At 44.8% G+C, this 25,042-nt stretch overlaps 1 protein-coding gene across 3 annotated transcripts in view; it reads right to left on the bottom strand.

Annotated features, from left to right (window-relative positions):
- The window catches only part of LOC147123368 (ras-related protein Rab-3C), a 390,864-nt gene extending 367,319 nt beyond the window's left edge, over window positions 1–23,545 (bottom strand). The window contains exon 1 of one of the 3 annotated variants that reach the window (XM_085971707.1): window positions 23,348–23,545. In XM_085971707.1, coding sequence (XP_085827833.1) covers window positions 23,348–23,365 — 18 coding nt within the window. In that variant the 5' untranslated portion in view covers window positions 23,366–23,545. Of the gene's footprint in view, window positions 1–4,650; window positions 4,748–22,639; window positions 22,757–23,347 lie in introns of those variants that run through there. The other 2 variants (XM_085971697.1, XM_085971717.1) reach the window with 2 other exon arrangements.
- Between the last annotated feature and the right edge of the window lie 1,497 nt (window positions 23,546–25,042).

The following is a 25,042-nucleotide window of genomic DNA, read 5'->3' on the forward strand; positions in this document are numbered from 1 at the left end:
CGTTACACAGACCCTGTGGGCCTCGGGGAGCGCAAATTAAAGGGCTCCTCCACTGACCTATAAAGGACAGCCATTTTGCAGCAATGACTTCGCTGCTTTGGATTTCTACACAGAGACCAAGGGACAGAGATTCCACATTTGGGACAAGAGAGGAGAGGAATTTTTGGCTTCTGCCCAGTGCTTTGACATTTGACTCTTGGTGATTTCAGTGTTGCGAACTTTATTATGGGGGATGTATGGGGGGCCAACCTTGAGTTGCAGCATTATGTGCGGAGGGCTCGCAGACGCTGTGAGAGTTGGGCAGCCATGCCTAGATGCAGAGGGGCCATCATGCGTCGGCAACGTAGGCCTTACCCACTCAGGGAATACCGGCAGCAGGTGTCCTATCTCACCATGACTGCCGGGCATTGTGTTAAGAGGCTGCGCTTCAGAAGGGAGGTGGTTGCAGACAAAGTCGACCCTTGCCCCTTTAAGAGCAGGCCGGCATCAGGGTGTCTGCTGTCAAGCAGCACATGACCGTACCTGCGCTACGCCCGGAATCGGCGTTATCAGGCGGCAGCGCCGGTTTAGCGCTGGAAACGAGCTTAGCAAACCGATTTTAGCGCTCGCCAAAACTTTTGGCCAAAACAAATGAATATCGTCGCGGATGCCTGCAGTTTCTGGCGGCCGTTAAATTTAACGAGCGCCCGACTTTAGCGCCAATAAACTGTCCAAACTCAATTTCTAGGCCTATAATTTTATTTTTTTTAAATCACATTTTTTTAATTAGTTGAAATTACAATAAAGTTAATATTTTAAACAAAAATTTAATTTTTTGAAAAAAATTATGAAAGTTTTTTACGGGCCTAAAAATAAACTTACCTTTTTAAAAATATTTTTAAATGAAAAAACATTTTTTTTTTTTTACTTTTTTTCAAATCTTGTGCTGATAAAAGCAGGCCTTATGCCTGCTTTTACCAGGCGTAAGATTTCTAAGGGTTTTCTGCGGGCAGAGGTTCTCCAGAAAGCAGAACTATCCGCCTGCAGAGGCCCTTCTCTAGGGCAGGTGTCCGATCTGTCACGAGCATTCTTGACAGATCGGAAATGCCGGTTTTCAGCGCATACACTTGGCATGCCTGAAACCGGCATTTCCGATGTCCCTACGGGTGTGTACACAGCGCGTACACACCCATAGGGATCGGAATATCCAGCCCAATATATTAAAAAAAGTCATACCCTACCCATAATTAGTAGTAATCCTATAACCTGCTAAATTTCATCCAGTAACTACAGCCAGAATCCCCACTGCAGTGCACAAGGTGCGGTCAGGCTCTCCAGTCAATGCCACTTTTCATAGGACCGATGTCTCTCCCTATCTCCTTGGGCTCTGGTTTGGACTCAGATTATGTGTTAATAAGGTGAGAACTCTGAACTGGAATACTCATTCAAAGCCGATCTATACGTGGACGTCACACGTCAAAACCAACCTGCACAGACTGACCTGATCCAAGAGGTCGCACAAAAGGCAGTGGGCTTGGTGTTTGTGCCACTTCTCACAGGGCACTTCATCCTAACCTCAGCTCAGTACCAACATTTCTAAATCACTCCCTGGGCTCAGACTCAATAAAGGAGAGTTTTCATAGAATTATATAAAATACAGCACATGAGAAGGCCATTCGCCAACCGCCCCCCCACCCCCCCACCCCCCCCCACCTGTGCCCGTGCTAGTACTGGTGCTCTCTGCTGTAAACCGATTACCCCAAGATCCTTTTATATTCCTTGTTTTCAAATATTTATCCCATTCCCCTTTAACTGATATTCTAGTCTCTACCGCTATATCCACTTGTGGTGAAGCACCCTATGATCTGATCGCCCTCAATTCAAGAACCTTCCTTCTCCCTTCCCCTTTAGTTCTTCCAGTGAGAATCCTCGGTCTCTATCCCCTTGTTCCCCATTCGCCCACCACTGGAAACAATTTTTCCCCATTTACCCACAGTAGGTCCCTAGGTTTGACTCACCCCTTTACTGGCTCCTCCTCTCATGGCACTGCTCCCACTTACTATGTTCCTGCTGCTTCTGGCTCTGCAGGGAATGTTGGTCACCATGTACACCCCTACCCCATTCCCCAGTCACGCTCTCTCCCACCCGCCCAAGTCACAGTTCCCTTGACCCCTAGTCCCTTTCTCTTGCCCGACCCCCATCCCCAGTCTCCCTCTCTCCCCCTCTACCCACACCAAGCCACTTTTTTACAGTCACCCTCTCAGAAGAATGAGAGGCGATCTTATTGAAATATATAAGATTGTGAAGGGGTTGGATCGGGTGGATGCGGGGAAGATGTTCCCGATGATGGGTGAAACTAGAACTAGGGGGCATAGTCTTAGAATAAGGGGCTGCTCTTTCAAAACTGAGATGAGGAGGAACTACTTCACTCAGAGGGTGGTAGGTCCATGGAATATGCTGCCCCAAAAAGCTGTAGAAGCTACATCATTACATAAATTTAAAACAGAAATAGACAGTTTCCTAGAAGTAAAGGGAATTAAGGGTTACGGGGAGCGGGCAGGAATTTGGACATGAGTCTAGGTTCAGATCGGTCATGGCCCTGTGGGTAGCGGAGCGGGCCCAGGGGCCGTGTAGCCTGATCCTGCTCCTATTTCGTGTGTCTAATTCTGTTAGATTCAGGAGATGGTTCTGTGATAGTGGATTGGCGGTTAGGATCAGATCAGCCATGATCTTATTGAATGGCGGAGCAGGCTCGAGGGGCCGATTGGCCTACTCCTGCTCCTACTTCTTATGTTCTTATGTTCTTATGCCCCCAAATCCCTGACTCCAATTCCCCAGTTTTCCCCAACCCCATTCTCCCTTTCACCCCTGACCCCATTCCCCAGTCTTCCCAACCCCGATTCCCCCAGTCTCCTCAGCCCCCATTCCCCACTCCCTCACTCACCAGATTCCATTCTCCAGTCTGCTTCTCTCTCCGACCTCCCCCCCCATCCCCTAACCCACCATTCCTCAGCCTCTTTTTCTCCCTGACTCCCATCCTCCAGTCTCCTGTAGATTCATGAGCCACTTGATTCCTGATTCCTGAGGCCCCCCTTTGAATCCTGACTCCTGAGCACCACCCTCCCCCCCAACTCTCGATTGTCCCTGGTACACTAGCCGGTCCTGGGCTCTTTGCTGCGCCAGGAGGGGAGCGGGGAGGTGAATTCACCGAGTGGGGGAGCTTCTACTAAGGTGGGAAATTTAAACGTAAAGATCTCCCGGGCTGCTACAGCAGCGCCCGGGAGATCCAGGCACTATTCCAGGATAATCCCAGGCAATTCAGAAGAATTTGCAACCCTAGGGTTGGGTGGGGGGGTGGGAGAGGCCTTGGGAGTTGGGGATTGATGTCACATAGTCAGAACACCACATGATCAAACCTCCAGGAATGACTACAACCAGAGCTGGCAAGCCTACCTGTTCCCCGACTCCCACATCCTCCCCAAATCTCGACAATACCCCCCTCCGACTCCCAACTGATCCCGGCTCACCAGCCAGTCCTGGCTCTCTGCGGCGGCGGGGGATGATGTCATGGAGCGGGGATCGCACTGCTGCACCAGGACATTTAAAGCACAAAGATCTCCTGGTCCGCTAGCAGCAATGCCCGGGAGATCCATGCCCCATTCCAGGAGATTCCTGGGCAATCTGGGAGAGTTGGCAACGCTGGTGTCATACTTTCACATCTTGCTGTTACTTTTAACCCACATAGACTGAAAGGCATATATACTTACCATTATACTTACCTTTCAAACCTTTAATGATAGATGACTGCTTTACCAAGCTTCATGTCCCAGGTCTATTTCTAGGTGTCACTGGCGGAATGTATTATTTACATTTTATAATTATTTTTGAATTCTCCAGGCCCCGTTTAGTGATCAAAATCTTTGGGGTGATAGTGATGGAGGAATAAGGATAGGGATGGAGGAAGTGACATCAAGTTGAGGGGAAGGATAAAGGGTAGGGGAAAGGGTGTGGAGATTTAAGGGGACAAATTTATGGCACAGAATGAGGTCATTTGGCCCATTGTGTTTGTGCCGACTGAAAAAAAGCTATCCCGTCTAATCCCACTTTCTATGTCTTGGTCCATAGCCTTGTAGGTTACGGCACTTCAAGTGCATATCCAAGTACAGGAAACTCTCTTTTACCTGGCACCTAAATATCCAGAAATCTCTCTTAACCGGCAAAATTCAGGAGTAGGTTCAGGTAAGTTTTACTATATATTAATGGCCGTGTAACCGGGGTTCCTGGATCTGTGGCCATGTAACCGGGGTTCCTGCACCTGTGGCCATGCAACATGGACTCCTGGATCTGTGGCTGTGTAACCGGGACTCCTGCACAAGTGCCGTGTAACCGGGGCTCCTGCACCTGTGGCTGTGTACGGGGCTCTCGTATCTTGGTAAGTATACCTCTCTGTAATCCGGACTTTTTGATCAACCGACACCACACCGGTCCCGTCGGTGCCGGATAAAAAAGAGTTTCCTGTACATTTTAAATGCGATGAAGGCTTCTGCCTCTACCACCCTTTCAGGCAGTGAGTTTGAGAGCCACACCACCCTCTGGGTGAAAAAACCTCTCCTCAAATCCCCTCTAATCCTTGTACTAATTACTTTAAGTCTGTGCCCCCTGGTTATTTACCTCTCTGCGAAGGGAAATAGGTTCTTCGTATCCACTCTATCTAGGCCCCTCATAATTTGATACGCCTCAATTATGTCTCCCCTCAGCCTTCAAAGAAAACAACCCCAGCCTATCCAAAATAAAAACAGAAAATGCTGGAAATACTCAGCAGGTTAGGCAACATCTGTGGAGAGAGAAATAAAGTTAACGTTTCAGGTCGATGACCTTTTGTCAGAACTGGGTTTCTGCCCAGCCTATCTAATCCTTCCTCATATCTAAAGTTCTCCAGTCCTGGCAACATCCTCGTAAATCTCCTGTGTACCCTCTCTAGTGCAATCACACCTTTCCTGTAATGTGGTGACCAGAACTGTACGCAGTACTCTAGCTGTGGCCTAACTAGTGTTTTATACAGATCAAGCATAACATCCCTGATCTTGTATTCTACACCTCGGCTAATAAAAGGAAGTATCCCATATGCCTTCTTAACCACCTTATCTATCTGCCCTGTTACCTTCAGGGATCCGTGGACATGCACTCCAAGGTCCCTCTGTTCCTCTACGCTTCTCAGTATTCTACCATTTATTGTGTATTCCTTTGCCTTGTTAGCCCTCCCCAAATGCATTAACTCACACTTCTCCAGATTGAATTCCATTTGCCACTTTTCTGACCACTTGACCAGTCCATTGATATCTTCCTGCAGTCTACAGCTTTCTTCCTCATTATCAACCACACGGCCAATTTTTGTATCATCTGCAAACTTCTTAATCATGCCCCTACATTGATGTCTAAATCATTGATATATACCACAAAAAGCAAGGGACCCAGTACTGAGCCCTGTGGAACCCCATTGGAAACATCCTTCCAGTCACAAAAACAACGTTCGACCATTACCCTTTGCTTCCTGCCACTGAGCCAATTTTGGATCCAACTTGCCACTTTCCCTTGGATCCCATGGGCTTTTATTTGTCTGATCAGTCTGCTATATGGGACCTTGTCAAAAGCCTTGCTAAAATCCATGTAGACTATATCAAATGTGTTACCCTCATCAACCCCCTTTGTTACCTCCTCAAAAAATTCAATCAAGTTAGCCAGACATGACCTTCCCTTAATAAGTCGATACTGACTGTCCTTGATTAATCCGTGCCTTTGATAATTCTGTCCTTCAGAATTTTTTCCAATAATTTGCCCACTACCGAGGTTAGGCTGACTGACCTGTAGTTGCTCGGTCTATCCCTTTCTCCCTTTTTAAACAATGGTACAATGTTAGCAGTCCTCCAGTTCTCCGGCACCACACCTGTAGCCTGAGGGGATTGGAAAATGATGGTTACAGCCTCCACTATTTTCTTCCTTGCTTCTCTTAACAGCCTGGGATACATTTCATTTGGGCCTGGTGATTTATCTACTTTCAAAGATGCTAAATCCCTTAATACTTCCTCTCTCATTATGTTTATCTCATCTATCTCATCTAATATTTCACACTCCTCCTCCCTGAATGCAATGTCTGCATCGTCCCTCTCTTTTGTGAAGAAGGACGCAAAGTATTCATTCAGAACCATACCCACGTCTTCCGCCTTCACACTCAGGTTACCTTTTTGGCCTCTAATAAGCCCTACATGTTCCTTAGTCATCCTCTTGCTCTTTATGTATTTATAAAACATCTGTGGGTGAAATGGGGACTTTGGGCTTAAAGCAAGATGGAGCAGAGTGGAGGAGAAGTAGAAAGCAGGAGAGCGTGAAGAAGGGGAGCGGAAAAGAGAAGTAAGAAGAGGAGAAGACAGAAATGATAGGGGAAGAGGAGACTTACAAGGTGAAGCACAGGTGGACATCACTGAGCTGGAAACTGGCACATTAGCTTTCAGAGCGCTCATAATGTATGTGCCAACTACAGTCAGCAAATTCATTATATGCACAATGAGCATTTTGAAAACAAAACTGCCAGTTTCCCAGTTCAATGCTCAGAAAGAAACATAGATTAGGCAGTGATGTAAGAAAAAGGAGTCTCACACATCAAGTAACTTTAAAGTAAGCTTTAAGCAACTTATAATCACACTATATACAAGAGAGGTCTTCACCATGCCTCTGGTAGAAGCCTCTTACAATACTGAGCAGTTCAGTATTTATACCAGTCCAACAGGAAGTGACGTATGACAGGAAGTGATGTGTGTACAAAGTTCACAGTTCATAGTTCACAGTTCACAGGAAGTGACGTGCACACATAACTTCCCGGAAGTTATTATTATTATCACAGGCAGTAGGCCCAGGAGAAGCGGGGAGGGGACAGGAATATCATATAAGAATAGGAGTTGGCCATTCAGCCTTTTCAGCCTATTCTGCCATACTATTAGATCTCCATTGATATATACCTCAACTCTATTTACCTACTGACATAAGAAAACTACTAGGCACTTGGTCTAAGCGTTAAACAAAGCTTTAATCAACTGTTTTACAACATGGAGGTCTAGTTGTGTCCTTCACTAGTTCCTGTTAAGAATGTCCTGCGCAAGCTGGGCCCATGCCCGAGTATTTAAACTCTCCCTGGACAGCGCCACCCGCAGGCCACTCAGTATTATTTCAAAAGTCTTTCTTTCATGAATGACTGATTCATGTCACCTACCTTTTCTCCAAATCCCTTGATATTCTTGCCTAATACAAACGTGTAGTGTATGTACTTTGCAGAAGGAACTATAAACTGCAGCCCCTGTATACTGCAGTACCAGTAGTGACCACCCCTGTATATAAGCCTGTGTAGTAACTTTTGCATAGTAGTTCCAGTTTGTCTCCACTCAGTAAAGACCTGTTATAACCAACTCCTGCAGTCCGTGTCTCAATTACACACGGACATAATACTGGCGACGAGCAGATCCGAACTTACCTACAGTCTGCACCACCTCATGGAGATCCATCCCTGAAGCGAAGTTGTCAGAGGTCGAGGCCAGAAGGAAGAAAGAAAAAAAAGAAAAATAAATAAAACAAACAGAAGAAATGAGCGTCGACCGTGGGCAACCGCCTCTGATTCATCGGAGTTGAAGATTTGCAGGAGAGGCTGTCGAGAGCGGGGCTTGGTTATCCTGTCGATGGTGTTCCAGCTAATCGGGCTGGTGGCAGGTAGTACACTGATCCTTCCTGGGCTGTGGTGGGCTAGAGCTCGATCGGGTGGCTTTTCAACGGGGCCGAGCAGCGTTGTCGGGAAGAGGAGAGAGGGTGGAGCACACAGGGCGCGGCCGGTGCTACGAAGCCGGGCAGCGTACAGACCCGAGAAGAGGGAGGAAAGTGTCCCGCAGGGTTGCTCCGACGACGGGGGAATAAAAGAAATTAGAAGCGCAGAAAGCCGTGAGGAGCTGCAGTTTGTCACGGGAACTGCGGAGAGCGGCGTTAGCAGCAGCGCGGGGGGAAGTGTGCGAAGACCATAGGGCGTCACCATCAAGGCATAAAACGCCAGCAACAGCGCTAGCAGCAGCGGGGAAGACGGAAAGCGCGGGAGGCGCCATCTTAGATTTCCAAGATGCCGAAGACTGGCAATATCACTGCCTTCGATAATGCAATAGAAGACTGGACCACGTATGTGGAAAGAGTCGAAGTATATTGTGAGGCAAACGAAGTAGCCGGTGAGAAAAAGGCATCGGTACAACTAAACTTAATGGGCGCAAGAACGTACGGCCTATTGCAGAACCTGATTACTCCAGCCAAACCGATGGCGAAGATTTTTAACGAAATTGTTGATATCCTACAGGAACACCTAAATCCTACACCGCTGCTGATAGCAGAAAGATTTAAATTCCACAGGAGAAATCAGCATAAAGATGAGAGCAATGCTGATTACCTTACGGAACTACGCAAGCTATCAAAGCACTGCCAGTTCGGAGCAGGACTGGCAGATACCCTATGGGACAAATTTGTCTGTGGACTCCTGAGTGAAGGAACCCAGAAGAGGCTACTCTCAGAGAAAGAGCTGACGCTAGATAAGGCTTTCAGCGTGGCAGTATCGTACAAAGCAGCAGCAAGGGGAGCTGCGGAAATACAGCAAAAGCCACAGGAATATGGCACCCACGAAATGACACGGGGATTTGAAAAATGTTATCGCTGCGGCAGAACAACCCATGACCAGAAGGACTGCTGGTCCAAGGACAAAATATGCAGGCAATGCGGAAAGATGGGACACATTGCACGAGTTTGCAGGTCTGGGAAGAAGACTAACAACAACAAAAAGGCTACTAAGGAAGAGTACAGGAAAGTACAAAAGATGACGGACAGTAGTTCCGAAGACCAGACGAGCGATAGTGAATCCTGGAACAAGAGACTAAGCTGTCTCAAACTTCACAACGTAATCGCAAAAGAGGATCACCGAACCATTTGGGTCACCCTCACGATAGCAGGGTCCCAAGTCAAAATGGAATTGGATACAGGATCAGCCCTGACCGTCATGAATCGACGAGACTACGAGCGGCTATTCTCACACATACCCTTGAAAGAGGCATCCATTGTCTTGAAGACGTATACGGGGCAAAAAGTATACCCCAGAGGGAAAATAAGGGTGCCTGTCGAATACAACGGCAAGGAAATACAGAAATTGTATCTGTACATACTGCAAGATGTTGGACCACCGTTATTGGGACGTGAATGGATCAGAAAGATAAATTTAGACTGGCACTCCATTCAGCCACTGACGGATGACGACATCACACCTGGACAATTGTCAAAAATCTTAGCTAACGCCAAAGAGGTATTTCAAAAAGAACTGGGAACTCTTAAAGACGTAACTGCCTCGATAAAAATAGAAGAGAATGCAATTCCCAAGTTTTTCAAAGCAAGACCGGTACCATATGCAATTCGCCCAGCCGTCGAGGCAGAGCTGGAGAATCTGGAGAATGCAGGCGTGTTATCTAAGGTAGACTGGAGCGAGTGGGCGACACCCATCGTTCCTGTCATGAAGAAAACGTTAAACAATAAGTCTGAGGAGCCAAGGAAGGTTCGCATCTGTGGGGACTTCAAGGTGACGGTGAACCCAGTCCTTCACACAGTACAATATCCTCTCCCGAGGATAGAAGATATTTTCACCTCACTATCTGGAGGGAAGCGTTTTACAAAAATTGACCTAGCACAAGCATATTTGCAGATGGAGGTTGAAGAATCCTCTAGGAAGTATCTCACGATAAACACTCACAAAGGTCTTTACCAGTATAATCGACTGGTATTCGGAGTAGCATCAGCTCCGGCGATATGGCAAAGAGCGATGGAACAAGTCCTGCAAGGGATTCCGGGGACTCAGTGTTACTTGGACGACATCCTAGTGACAGGTGAAGATGACAGTGAACACCTTGCCAACCTAGAGCAGGTGCTCACTAGACTAAGAGAACATGGGCTACGAGCCAATCGCCCCAAGTGCGAGTTTTTTAAGAAACAGATATCGTATTGTGGCCACGTGATTGATGAAGAGGGGTTACATAAGTCCCCTGACAAAATTGAAGCGGTGGTTAAGGCTCCAGCGCCTGAAAATGTGTCGCAACTGAGGTCATTCCTCGGATTGGTGAATTACTACCATAAGTTTTTGCCGAATTTGTCCACAATTCTGCACCCACTGAACGCCCTACTACAAACTGGAGTAGCATGGAAATGGAGCGATGAATGTAAGCGGGCCTTTCAGAAGAGTAAAGACCTAATCACTTCAAGAGAAGTATTGGCTCACTACAACCCATCACTACCGATAAGACTGGCGTGTGATGCGTCTCCCTACGGCATTGGAGCGGTACTGTCACATAAATTCCTTGATGGTTCAGAGAGGCCGATAGCTTTTGCGTCACGCTCGTTAACTTCAGCCAAGCATAACTACGCCCAGATTGACAGAGAGGCCCTCAGCCTGGTGTGGGGGGTGGTGAAGAAGTTCAATCACTACCTGCACGGTCAGAAATTTACTCTACTAACTGATCATCAACCTCTTGTCTCCATTTTCAACCCTCAGAAGGGCGTCCCGATAATGACAGCACAACGGCTACAGAGGTGGTCCCTTTTCCTAGGGGCACGCCAATATGACATCGAGTACAAAGGAACTAAACAGCATGGCAATGCTGATGGATTGTCGCGCCTACCGTTGCCGACGGTGGAAGAAGCACCTGCAGTGGATCCAGTGGAGATATTCCACTCGACCATAGTCGAATGTCTCCCTGTGACGAATGCAAACATAGAAAAGGAAACACGAAGTGACCCGACACTCTCCTGGGTCTATGATTTAACGGTGAAGGGATGGCCAGCACATGGCAAACCACTGTTGCCAGCATTCTCGCCGAGAAGAGAACAGCTGTCAGTGTGCAGAGGAACCTTGATGTGTGGATCCAGAGTAGTAATTCCACCCAAATTGAAGGATAGAGTGCTCAATGAGCTTCATGAGGGTCATCTGGGAGGGGTAAAAATGAAGAACTTAGCCAGAGCGTTTGTGTGGTGGCCGGGAATCGATAGAGAAATCGAAGAGATGACCAAGAGCTGTACAGGATGCCAGAACGTCCAAAACGCCCCACCACAAGCCCCTCTACATCCATGGGAGTGGCCCTCATCTCCATGGCAAAGGGTGCACATTGATTTTGCTGCTCCATTTATGGACTCGATGTTTTTAATTGTGGTGGATGCACATTCAAAGTGGCCAGAGGTAATAAAAATGTCCTCAACCACCACAGAAAAAACTATCACGGTCTTACGAACCACATTCGCCAGAAATGGGCTGCCTGAACAGATTTCCTCCGACAATGGACCACAGTTTGTGTCTGAAGAGTTCCGGAGATTCTTAAAGAACAATGGTGTTAAGCATTACACATCCGCCCCATATCATCCAGCCACCAATGGATTGGCTGAGAGGTTCGTTCAAACATTCAAGAAGGCTATCAAGGCAATGTGTATTGAAGACATACCCCTACAACACAAGGTGGATAACTTCTTGTTTGCCTACCGGAGTGCGACACATGCGGTTACCAACCAAACTCCAGCCCGGATGTTCTTCAATCGAAGACTACGATGCCGCTTGGATTTGGTTAAGCCAAACATCAGAAGAGATGTGGAGAACAGGCAGTTTCAGAATATGAATGAAAGGCCGACCAGGAGTTTTAAGATAGGTCAACCAGTTTTGGCCCGGGACTACCGCACAGAGAAATGGCAGCCAGGAACGATCTGTACACGGCAAGGACCTCTAATGTATACCGTGGACGTTGGCGAGAGCATTGTAAGACGCCATGCTGACCAGATTCTAGAGTCACTGGAAAACGTCAACTCCACACCACGATCCGATACACCTGGTGATGAAACCGAAGTACCAATTGCATCTACCTCAGAATCGGTGATATTGGAAGCAGACGAACCAAACAACGACGTTGATCCCGAATCAACTTTGCCAGAAGAACCTGATACCCCAAAGAGGCGTTATCCAGACAGAATCAGGAAGCCTCCTCAAAGACTGAACTTATAATTGCTTAACTTCAGCTAATGTATCTAGCAACTGTAATTGTAAATATGTTATTTAATTATTAGTCGAATGTTATGTACTGTTTAGCTAAAAGGGGAGGAATTGTAGTGTATGTACTTTGCAGAAGGAACTATATTCTGCAGCCCCTGTATACTGCAGTACCAGTAGTGACCACCCCTGTATATAAGCCTGTGTAGTAACTTTTGCATAGTAGTTCCAGTTTGTCTCCACTCAGTAAAGACCTGTTATAACCAACTCCTGCAGTCCGTGTCTCAATTACACATGGACATAATAAAACCCATTGATCACAGTACTGAAAATTGTAATTGGCCCAACATCTGCAGCCTTTTGGGGAGAGTTCCAAAATTCTGCTACGCTTTGTGTGCAAAAATGCATCCCGATTTCACTCCTAAATGGTCTAGCTCTAATTGTAACCCCTTGTTCTGGATTTGCCCATCAGAGGAAGTAATTCCTCTGTATCTATCCTATTGAATCCCTTTATCATAGAATCATAGAAATTTACAGCACAGAAGGAGGCCATTCGGCCCATCTTGTCTGTGCCGGCCGACAAAGAGCTATCCAGCCTAATCCCACTTTCCAGCACATGGTCCGTATCCTTGTAGGTTACGGCACTTTGAATGCATATCCAAGTACTTTTTAAATGTGATGAGGGTCTCTGCCTCGACCACCCTTTCAGACAGTGAGTTCTAGACCCCCATCACCCTCTGGGTGAAAAGATTTTTTCTCAAATCCCCTCTAAACCTCCTACCAATTACTTTAAATCTATGCCCCCTTGTTATCGACCCCTCTGCTAGGAGAAATAGGTCCTTCATATTCACTCTATCTAGGCCCCTCAGAAATGTATACACTTTTTTAAATTCATTTATGGGATGTGGGTGTCGCTGGCAAGGCCAGCATTTATTGTCCATCCCTAAGTGCCCTTGAGAAGGTGGTGGTGAGCCATCATCTTGAACCGCTGCAGTCCGTGTGGTGAAGGTACTCCCACAATGCTGTTAGGTAGAGAGTTCCAGGATTTTGACTCAGCAACGATGAAGGATTGGCGATATACTTCTAAGTCAGGATGGTGTATGACTTGGAGGAGAACTTGGAGGTGGTGGTGTTCCCATGCGCCTGCTGCCCTTGTCCTTCTAGGTGGAAGAGGTCACGGGTTTGGGAGGTGCTGCCGAAGAAGCCTTGGCAAGTTGCTGCAGTGCATCTTGAAGATGGTACACACTGCAGTCACGGTACACCGGTGGTGGAGGGAGCGAATGTTTAAGGTGGTGGATGGGGTGCCATCCAGGATGATAGAGTGCATCCAGGATGTTTTCCTAGGACAGTATGTAATGGACCCAACCAGGGAGCAGGCTATCTTGGATCTGGTACTATGTAATGAGACAGAATTAATAAATGATCTCATAGTAAAGGATCCTCTAGGAAAGAGTGATCATAGCCTGGTTGAATTTCAAATCCAGTTGGAGGGTGAGAAAGTTGTATCCCAAACCAGTGTCCTGATCTTAAACAAAGGCAATTCATAATCATAATCATAATCAACTTTATTGTCATTGTTAGTGCACAAGTGCAGTACAACGAAATGTAGGCTTGCGGCTCCCGAGAGTGTACATTTAGATTAAGACATTTAAACATTCAACATTCGTTTGGCTTGTAATACATTAACATAAACATAACCATAATAAAGTGCATTGGCAGATGTGCAGGCTTTAGAGTTTATTTGTGGAGTTCAGTAGGATGATAGCCCTGGGAAAGAAGCTGTTCCTAAATCTGGTCGTTCGGGTGCGACTTCATCTGTAGCGTCTCCCAGATGGCAGGAGGGTGAACAGACTGTGGCTGGGGTGGGTAGGGTCTTTGATGATGGTCCGTGACCTCCGTAAACAGCGTTTCTGGTATATGTGCTCTATGGTCGGTAGCCGGGTGCCGGTAATGCATTGGGCAGTTTTGACTACCCGCTGCAGGGCTTTCCGGTCATAGTAGCTACAGCTGCCATACCATACTGTGATACAGTTCGTCACGATGCTCTCTATTGTGCAGCGGTAAAAGTTAGAGAGGATCAGGGGTGACAGTTTACATCCCTTCAGCCTCCTTAGGAAATATAGGCGCTGCTGGGCCTTCTTCACCAGAGAGGAGGTATTGAGGGACCAGGAGAGGTCTTCCGTGATGTGGACTCCGAGGAACTTAAAGCTGTCCATTATAATGGCATGAGGGCAAAACTGGCTAAAGTGGACTGGAAAAAGAAATTAAAGGGTAAGGAAGTTGAAACGCAGTGGCGGACATTTAAGGAGATATTTCATAACTCTCAACAAAAATATATTCCAGTGAGAAAGAAAGATTTTAAGAGATGGGAGCACCATCCGTGGCTAACTAAGGAAGTAAAGGATGGTATGAAATTGAAAATGAAGGCACACAATGTTGCCAAGATTGGTGGCAGAACAGAGGATTGGGAAATTTTTAAAAACCAGCAAAGTATGACTAAAAAAATAATAAAGAGAAAGAAGATGAATTATGAGAGTAAGCTGGCAAGAAATATTAAAACAGATAGTAAGAGCTTCTACAGGTATATAAAAAGGAAGAGGGTAACTAAAGTAAATGTTGGTCCCTTAGAGGATGAGACTGGGGAATTAATAATGGGGAACGGGGAAATGGCAGAGACTCTGAACAAATATTTTGCATCTGTCTTCACTGTAGAAGACACTAACAACATCCCAATAATGGATAATCAAGGGGCCACAGGGAGTGGGGAACTAAAGACAATCACTATCAGTAAGGAAATAGTACTCGATAAAATAATGGGACTAAAAGACGACAAGTCCCCTGGACCAGATGGCCTGCATCCCAGGATCCTAAAAGAAGTGGCTGCAGAGAGAGTGGATGCATTGGTTGCAATATACCAAAATTCCCTGGACTCTGGAGAGGTCCCAGTGGAATGGAGAACTGCTAATGTAACACCCCTATTTAAGAAAGGAGGGAGACAGAAAGCAGGAAACTATAGACCAGTTAACCTAACTTCTGTCATTGGGAAAAGCAGTAGCAGGGCATTTAGAAAAACATACTGCAGCCAAACACAGTCAGCACGGTTTTAGGAAAGGGAAATCGTGTTTAACAAATTTGCTGGAGTTCTTTGAGGATGTAATAAGCAGGGTGGACAAGGGTGAGCCAGTGGATGTGGTCTATTTGGATTTCTAGAAGGCATTCGATAAGGTGCCACATAAAAGGTTACTACATAAGATAAGAGCTCACAGAGTTGGGGGTAATATATTAGCATGGATAGAGAATTGGCTAACTAACAGAAAGCAGAGAGTCGGGATAAATGGGTCATTTTCTGGTGTGCAAACGATAACTAGTGGGGTGCCACAAGGATCGGTGCTAGGGCCCCAACTATTTACAATCTGCATTAATGCCCTGTTTGATTTACACCCTTGATTTCTCTGCCTTCCACTTTTGCTTTTCTCCTTCCCGTCTTTTGTTTCTATCCTTGCTTCCCTTTCCTCTGTCTCCCTGCACAGGTTCCCAACACCCTGCCACTTTAATTTAAACCCTCCCCAACAGCACTAGCAAACATGCCCTCCAGGACATCGGTTCCGGTCCCGCCCAGGTGCAAACCGTCCAGTTTGGACTGGTCCCACCACCCCCAGAACCGGTTCCAATGTCCCAGGAATTTGAATCCCTCCCCCTTGCCTTCCTTCTTTAGGCAGTCCTTAGGCAGTCCCTCGGAACTGAGAGTGACTTGCTTCTACATTAAAAATGAGTTTGCAGGTGACTGATGAGTTCAATGCGGGACCTACAGTCTCTGTCACAGGTGGGCCAGACAGTGGTTGAAGGGGCGGGTGGGTGGGGTGCTTGGGTTGACGTGCACTCCTTGCGCTGCCTGCGCTTGGCTTCCACTTGCTCCCAGCGAGGAGATTCGAGGTGTTTGGCGCCTTCCCGGATGCTTCTCCTCAACTTTGTGCGGTCCTGGGCCAGGGATTCCCAGGTGTTGGTGGGGATGTTACAGTTTTCAAGGAGGCTTTGAGGGTATCCTTGAAGTGTTTCCTCTGCCCACCTGGGGTTCTCTTGCCAAGCCAGAGCTCCAAGTAGAGTGCTTGTTTTGGGAGTCTCGTATCGGGCATGCGGACAATGTGACCCGTCCATCGGAGCTGATCGAGCGTGGTCAAAGCTTCGATGCTGGGGATGTTGGCCTGAGCGAGAACACTCCCCCTTGCACCATTCCTCTAGCAATGCATTCATCTGAAATATCCTTCTATTTCTACTCTGACTAGCACGTGGCACTGGTAGCAATCCTGAGATTACTACCTTTGAGGTCCTACTTTTTTAATTTACCTCCTAACTCCCTATATTCAGCTTTTAGGACCTCATCCCAGTTTTTACCTATATCGTTGGTACCTATATGCCCCACAACAACTGGCTGTTCACCCTCCCCCTCCAGAATGCCCTGCAGCCGCCCCGAGACACCAGGGAGGCAACATACCTTCCTGGAGTCTCGTTTGCGGCTGCAGAAACGCCTATCTATTCCCCTTACAATAGAATCCCCTATCACTATAGCTCTCCCGCTCTTTTTCCTCCTGTCCTGTGCAGCAGGACCACCCATGGTGCCAGAAAGTTGGCTGCTGCTGCCTTCCCCCGATAAGTCATCTCCCTCAACAATATCCAAAGTTGAAAGGGGGATGGCCACAAGGGACCCCTGCACTACCTGCCTGCACCTACTACTCTGCCTGGTGGTCACCCATTCCCTTCCTGCCTGTGCAGCCTTTACTTGCGGTGTGGCCAACTCCCTAAATGTGCTATCCACAATGTCCTCAGCATCTTACTTTAGTTACCCTCTTGGTCTTAATGTATTTATAAAAAATCTTTGGGTTTTCCTTGATTTTTTCATGCTCTCTCTTTGCTTTCCTAATTTCCTTTTTTAATTTCACCCCTGCACTTTCTATACTCCTCTAGGGTTTCTGCAGTATTGAGCCCTCGGTATCTGTCATAAGCTTCCCTTTTTTTCTTTATCCTACCCTGTATGCCCCTTGACATCCAGGGAGCTCTAGATTTGTTAGTCCCACCCTTTTTCTTTAAGGGAACATACATGCTCTGAACCCTCAATATCTCCTCCTTGAATGCCTCCCACTGCTCTGACACTGATTTACCTTCAAGTTTCTGTCTGCAGTCCACTTTGGCTAAATCACATCTCAGCTTAGTAAAATTAGCTTTTCCCCAATTGAGAACTTTATTCCAGGTCTATCCTTGTCCTTTTCCATAACTACGCTAAATCTAACTGAATTATGATCACTACCACCAATATGCTCTCTCACTGATACCCTTTCCACCTGCCCAGCTTCATTCCCTAAAACTAGGTCCAGAACCGACCCCTCTCTTGTTGGGCTTGCTACGTACTGGCTAAAAACATTCTCCTGAATGCATTTGCAGAATTCTGCTCCCTCTAAACCTTTCACACTAATTTTATCCCAGTTAATATTAGGGAAGTTGAAATCCCCTACTATTACTGCCCTATTTTTGCACGTCTCAGAAATTTGCCTACATATTTGCTCTTCAATCCCCCTCTTCTATCCCCCTCAATTTAAAGAACTCAACTAGATCACCCCTCGACCTTCTAAACTCAAGTGAATACAAGGCAAATTTAAGCAACCTGTCCTCATCATTTAACCTTTAAGTCCTGGTATCATTCTGTTGAATTTGCACTGTACCCCTTCCAATACAATACAATACAATACAAATCGCTTTATTGGCATGATAAGGTACATCTTATGTTGCCAAAGCATCAAAATACATTTATGGTTGAACACATAAACGCGGTTCCATTCATACAGTGTATAAACAGGTATATCCCTGAGTTTATAAATATATTTTCGCCTTGTTTATATATACTCTTGTCTTAGTTTTCTGGTTGTCCCTCTGTTCATGGCAAGCTGTAACATAGTGTGCCGCCAGTGTTACACAGCTTCTCTCCTCCCCCAGTAGGAATGGGAGTTTTTGGTTGTCAGTCAGATTTCTGAATTCAGGGCATATTTGTGAGAATTTTTGATAGAAATTCTCTCTGATGCCCTGATATTTTCCACAGGCTGTGAGGAAGTGCATCTCTGTCTCAACTACTCCCTGACTGCAGTGAGAGCATATCCTGTCTTCTCTTGGCAGCCTGGTCTGCCTGTGTCTGCCTTTTTCGATCGCTAGGCTATGTTCGCTAAGTCTGTACCTTGTCAAGGTTCTTCTCAGTTTGTTATCCTTTACCATGGTCAGGTAATCAGCTATGTTGTATTGTCTGTTTAGGGCCAAGTAGCAATTGAGTTTGCTTTGGGTTTTTGTTGTTTCTGCCCAATATGACAGATATTTTTCCTTTTGCTTAGCGACGATTGTGTTGGGTCGAATTCTTTGTGTTACCCTGTCACTGTCCTGGGGCTGGTTATTGTTAGTATTGTTATTAGTTACTTTATTGAGTCCCAGGACTAGTTGACTGAGGGTATTCTTCTTTATGGTCAGCTCTTGGCATTTCAGGGCGTCGTAGTGATAGCATTGGGGGTTGCTCATTTGTAGGTGATTCCAAAATTTGGTGGCTCTTTTTTGGATAGTGATTATTAATGGGTATTGGCCTAGTTCCGCCCTGCATGCGTTGTTTACTGTTTTCCTTTGAGTCCGGAGGATACTTTTACAGAATTCCGCATGTAGGATCTCAATTGGGTGTTTGTCCCATTTTGCAAAATCTTGTTGTGTTAGTGGTCCCCAGACCTCACTGCCATAGAGTGCAATTGGTTCAATTACTGATTTGAAAATTTTGAGCCAAATGCTAATTGGGATTTCTATTTGGATTGATTTTTTGATGGCATAGAAAGCCCTTCTTGCTTCCAAAGTCAATATATCTTTCCTGAGGTGTGGCACCCAAAACTGATCGCTGTATTCCAGATGGGGTTTGGCTAAGGCTCTGTACAACTAAAGCATAACTTCCTCACTGTTGCATTCAATCCAAAAAGCTTGGGGATGATGGTAGTGGTGTGGGAGATGGAGATGGGGAGGAGCTAAGAATTTTAGAAGAAACATGTGAGGGAGTGCAGAGGAAAAGGGATAAAGGGAAGACAGGAAAGGGGAAGGATAGAGATGGTTAATGGAAGGGAAGGGAAGAGTGGAAATGAAGAGGGGAAAAAGGAAGGGGCGAGGCATAAATGGAGGGGGTGTAGAAGATGCCATCCTCCATAGCTCCCCTCCCCAGCACACAATACAAACCATCATTTCCCACCTGAAAAGAAAACATAAAGAAAGAAATACAGACAGACAAACAGACAGACAGACATAAGAACAAACATAAGAACATAAGAAATAGGAGCAGGAGTAGGCCAATCGGCCCCTCGAGCCTGCTCCGCCATTCAATAAGATCATGGCTGATCTGATCCTAACCGCCAATCCACTATCACAGAACCATCTCTTGAATCTAACAGAATTAGACACAAGAAATAGGAGCAGGATCAGGCTACACGGCCCCTGGGCCCGCTCCGCTACCCACAGGGCCATGACCGATCTGAACCTAGACTCATGTCCAAATTCCTGCCCGCTCCCCGTAACCCTTAATTCCCTTTACTTCTAGGAAACTGTCTATTTCTGTTTTAAATTTATGTAATGATGTAGCTTCTACAGCTTTTTGGGGGCAGCATTATCCATGGACCTACCACCCTCTGAGTGAAGTAGTTCCTCCTCATCTCAGTTTTGAAAGAGCAGCCCCTTATTCTAAGACTATGCCCCCTAGTTCTGGTTTCATCCATCATTGGGAACATCCTCCCCGCATCCACCCAATCCAACCCCTTCACAATCTTATATGTTTCAATAAGATCGCCTCTCATTCTTCTGAACTCCAATGAGTAGAGTCCCAATCTACTCAACCTCTCCTCATATGTCCATCCCCTCATCCCTGGGATTAACCGAGTGAACCTTCTTTGTACTGACTCGAGAGCAAGTATGTCCTTTCTTAAGTATGGACACCAAAACTGTACACAGTATTCCAGGTGCGGTCTCACCAATACCTTGTACAACTGAAGCAACTGAAGCAATACCTCCCTATTTTTATATTCTATCCCCCTAGCAATGAAAGCCAACATTCCATTGGCCTTCTTAATCACTTGCTGCACCTGCATACTAACCTTTTGAGTTTTGTGCACCAGGACCCCCAGATCCCTTTGTACTTCAGTACTTTCCAGTTTCTTGCCATTAAGATAATAACTTGCTCTACAATTTTTCCTGCCAAAGTGCATAACCTCACACTTTCCAGTATTGTATTCCATCTGCCAAATCTCTGCCCACTTACTTAGCCTGTCTATGTCCCCTTGCAGACAGCCATACATACAGAAAGAAAGCAAGAAAGAAAGAATGAAAGAAAGCAAGAAAGACCAAAAATATGAAAATGGGAGCTAGAGTAAAGCAACAAAGTGAAGGTGACAAAGGACAGGCAATGCCTTGGGAACTCTAACTAAAAATCTTGTACTCTGATCTTATAATATTTAAATAATTTTTTCAAATTATTTTTACCATATGAACCACCCAAATATTTTCAGTAGAATGCAGCCAAGCAAGTAATGAAAACTGTTGACAAATGACTGCAACTCACAGGGACTCTACCATTTCAGCATTTACTGCATTTTTCTTCTTTCAGAAAGGCATTGAGTTTTTCTGGGTGTAATTCCATGGGCACTTGCTCCAATACCTTGCCCAAGTGGCCATGATGAGCCTTGAATTGCCAGGCACAGTTTCTAGCAAGTGACATTACACAGCAGTAAGAAAGGGGGACCCTTAAGATATTAAGGGATAAGGAACCAAGACGGGTAAATGGAGTTAAGATATACATCAGCCATGATCTAATTGAATGGTGGAACAGACTCGAGGAGCTGAATGGCCTACTCCTGTTCCTATGTTCCTTTGACCCTGCCTGATATTTCCCCTTGACAACCCAGGGACACTGAAGCCAACTGTAGTATCACAAATGCTGACCTAGCTGAAATCAGTTAATTCAGCATAGTCCACATCCAACGTCCTTCTGGTATGTATTGTCAAATGCTGTACGGGACGGTGCCTTCAGCTATTAAGCCATCCAGGGAGCTATTTGTCCCTTTCTGATTTTTTTTGTCTCTGACTTTCATAACTCCACATGAAGAACAATTCCTAGAATAGCATAAGCTATTTCCAGTGTCTGTTTCCAATTGATGTCAGCCATTGAACAAGTACTCAGCTAGAAATAAGATGTAGCATTTTATTCGGCAATACTTTTCTTCTTGTAGCTGGGATGAGTATTATTAGTCCCCTCAGCCATACTTACATAATATCAAAACTGCTTATAAGACAGGAATTAGAAGATCTCTGCAAACTTGCAAAAACGCATGGCATCATTAACAATTCTATACCTCCAATCCACTTAGTCCCAGCAATTTAAGCATATATAATGCTAAATATACACTTTCTAATAACTTATCGCTTGCAAGCACAAAAGTATGTTTCGAATGTGGACCATTCCAGCAAACACAACTTTTCAAATTATGTTTAAGAACGTTATCTGATATTGAGGAATGTTTTAATCATTTACATTAATCAATGGTATATTAAAAATATCCAGTATTTAGTCCACAAAATATAATTTTTATTATAATCAGAACCATATTGTATTGACATTATATTTAAATACCAGAACAAAACGTACTATACTTTTGTAAAACTTTATTTCAAATGGTACTGTATTGTGAATTGCGAATGGGCAAAAAATATAGACTATTTCTTATTCTACTTTATAATGGCAAGCGTGAAAAGTAACTTGGAAATCATTTTAAATTATATTTTTTCAGTATAAAAGGTGTGTATACTTCAAAAACGCGCAAAATATCCCTCACTTAGAGTCGGCACACGATCTCTTTAAAGGTAATCCCCAGGTATTAAAAAGTCGGCATGTTCAAGTCAGCTGGATGTACTCCCTGCACTGCAGCCCAGACATCTTGGTAAATGACTGTACCACCTAAATTAAATGCATGAAAAATGCAAGCGATGACTATGAGAGTGTGCCCTAACAGTAATAAAGCAGTACAAATAAAGGATGCAACCCTGATACAGAAATACATCTGTCATCACAATTTCATCTACCTTAAAGTCCTTTCCCCTTAACCTGAACAGCCCTTAATCGCTGGAAGATATTGAGCACCCATCAATGGAGGAACAAAAACTGTGATGAATACACTGGTTTCGGAGAAAACTGGTTAAACAAAATTCTTAATTCAAATATTTTTATTATTTTAACACATAATCCTACATTCATATTTTTTTGAAAATCTAACTACTGAACAATTCAATTGACGATAAAAACTGTGAAATTAACCGGTTTATAAAAAAAAACACCCTTATAATTGTGCAAATTGTGTAATGGTACAAGTTATTGTAATAATGCAAAAAAAAAAGCAACGTTAATAATCCAACGGGATAAATGTAAATAAGCTTAATTGGCGTAATAAAGCAATCTCCTTGATCCAGAAGTCTCATCCGGACGCCGTTTCCATTTGCCATCTGTTGTATGATATTAAAGGTTAGACAGACCTGCATTGGTGCCTCGTGCCTCATGCTGCCAGAGCGCTCGCGGTCCCTCTGAGCCTGTGTGGAAACCGGAGCCGAACGAGCCGCTTCCCTCCCGCTGTCACCCACTTTTGTATTGACACTGGCACTTGGCTGCGCATGCGCCCACCTCGCGGCGCCCTCTGGAACCTGTAGTTGTTTGGCTCGGGACCCGCTCAGGACAATGGGAGAGAACGGTCGGGGCTGTTGGACTACAACTCCCGACGTGCCCGGCGCCACCCACCACCATAGTGACAGCGCTCGGCGTTGGCACAAACCGGGCTGGAAGCGATGGCTGCGATCAACGATGCCTTGCATCGTGTGGGATAGGTATCTGGGACCAACAGTCAGGAAATGCTGCAAATTTTACAAACCGTCACTAAACCTGAAAAAAATACCTTGCTATATATCATATCACGTTACTTAAGTTATTTTTATATCTTTAAAATTTGTTTGCAAAATATTATGTTGAAATAAACATAACTGAACTATGACAAATATCCTAAACGCACGCATAAGGAAAAACTGATTTTTAATATCCATTTGAAGACTTGGCAGTGGGGACAAAGCAAGCGATCTGGTTGTTTTTCATGGAAACCTATCGAGAATCCAAAAGACCACAGCCCTTTCTGATATTACGGAAATTCGGCCTTTAAAGAGGAAGCCCGTAAGTATTGTAAAACAATGCCTTACCTTTCCATAAAGCTCCATTTATTCCCACAAACTCAAAAATGTGGATAAGATGATCTGCAGATCAAGAAAAGTAAAACGCTGGTGCTAGTTGGCAATTTGCAGCGAGGGTTGTCTACAGATTCACATTTCAGTCCTTAGTTGCTGCCTCCGTGTGTAAAAACCCCGATCTGCCGGCAGTGTAACCTGAACCTTTAACTACAGAGGCGAAAGCAAACGGAAACTCAGCATCCGCGTGTCATCCGCTGCTATGGATAACACACGTCTATCGACTATTATACATATAGACATATCGATTATTACAATAGAGATAATGGAAAGGTAGCTTACAGTAATGTTCCGGGTGAGGTCAAAACTTAATAGGAACTGTTGTTAAAATAAACTAGATTGCCATTTCTCCTGAGTTACTTACCTTTCTGTTTGTGTTATTAATAACCGCAGTTTTTGATCAACAGCCTTTTGTGTCTATCGGAAAACTCGGAAGCTGTTTGGTCTGATCAAGCTCTGTGATCACCAGTCACCTATGGGTCAAGGCAATAGAAATCTGAGCTAATCAATGAATGGGAGAATTCAACACACCCGTCATCCCCGTAGGATTCAGGAGGATGCGAGTGCCTCCCAGCATACATAAAAATATTCACATATATTAGCACACCGAAGTAATATTTAGCGTTGGTAACTGAAGTTTAATATTTTCCTTATTTGTTAAAAATTATATTTTTCCATCAAGCATTATTCATTTCTTTATATGTTTGGCATATCATTCTGTGTGGTAAAATCTTATTGAAATGTTTTATTCATGATTGTTGTATACCTTTATCGAATTAAATGTATTTTCACGATTCATGTTTTATTAATCTATTATAAATTAATGTTTTCCCCCAAATTTTGAAACGAACAAGCAGCGAGGCTGTTTCGAAGGAATCGTCAAATAGGGATATTGCCGGCTGGTCAGCTCTGGGCCTCGCAGGTTATTTGTCGAGAAATTGCGCGACAGAGAACAAATCGCAGCCAGCGATTGCTGTCAAACAAATACTATCAAAGGACCTAATCCAATAAACAGCGAACAACAAGTAATGATCACTCATTCAGAAAGGCGATCAGGTAACGTTTCCACACGCGCAGTTCATTATACTGTATATCGGGAAAAATGAACAATCTAATTGCTGTATTTATATTAGTTTTGTATTAAGTTCAGCGCGATACGAAGGGAAATGAAGACAACTGATAATTGTTTAAGCAATCAAATAAAGCTGTTTGCATTTCGAAATCAATGCAAAATTCTGATTTGCTATGGCAACTAAATGCAAATATGCTTAGAGTGCCTGATACCGCTTGGGACAGACCAAACAGCCACACAAAACCTAATGATTATCGTGATTCTACCGTTTTACTGCCTTCAGTAAAACGGTGACGGAATCTTCCTACTGTAAAACTGCGACTACCAGTATCTATAGAGAAATGTCAATTAGCCGATTTAAATGTGATAATCATTGTAGGATTCTGTGCTTTCCGATGCTCCCCTGCAAGAATATAATGGTCTAATCGTCCTGAACTGGGTACCGTAGTGTAATAATGGTTATGTTACTGGACCAGTAATCCAGAGGTGAAATTGTCCATAATCCCACAAAGGCAATTTGAAAATGTTTACTTAGTTTAAAAGCAGTAAAACATTATAATGAAATTGCTGGATTGTTG

Source organism: Somniosus microcephalus, chromosome 2, assembly GCF_052327205.1.
Source record: "Somniosus microcephalus isolate GS21.2 chromosome 2, FLI_Smic_1.0, whole genome shotgun sequence".
In the NCBI taxonomy this organism is placed as follows: domain Eukaryota; kingdom Metazoa; phylum Chordata; class Chondrichthyes; order Squaliformes; family Somniosidae; genus Somniosus; species Somniosus microcephalus.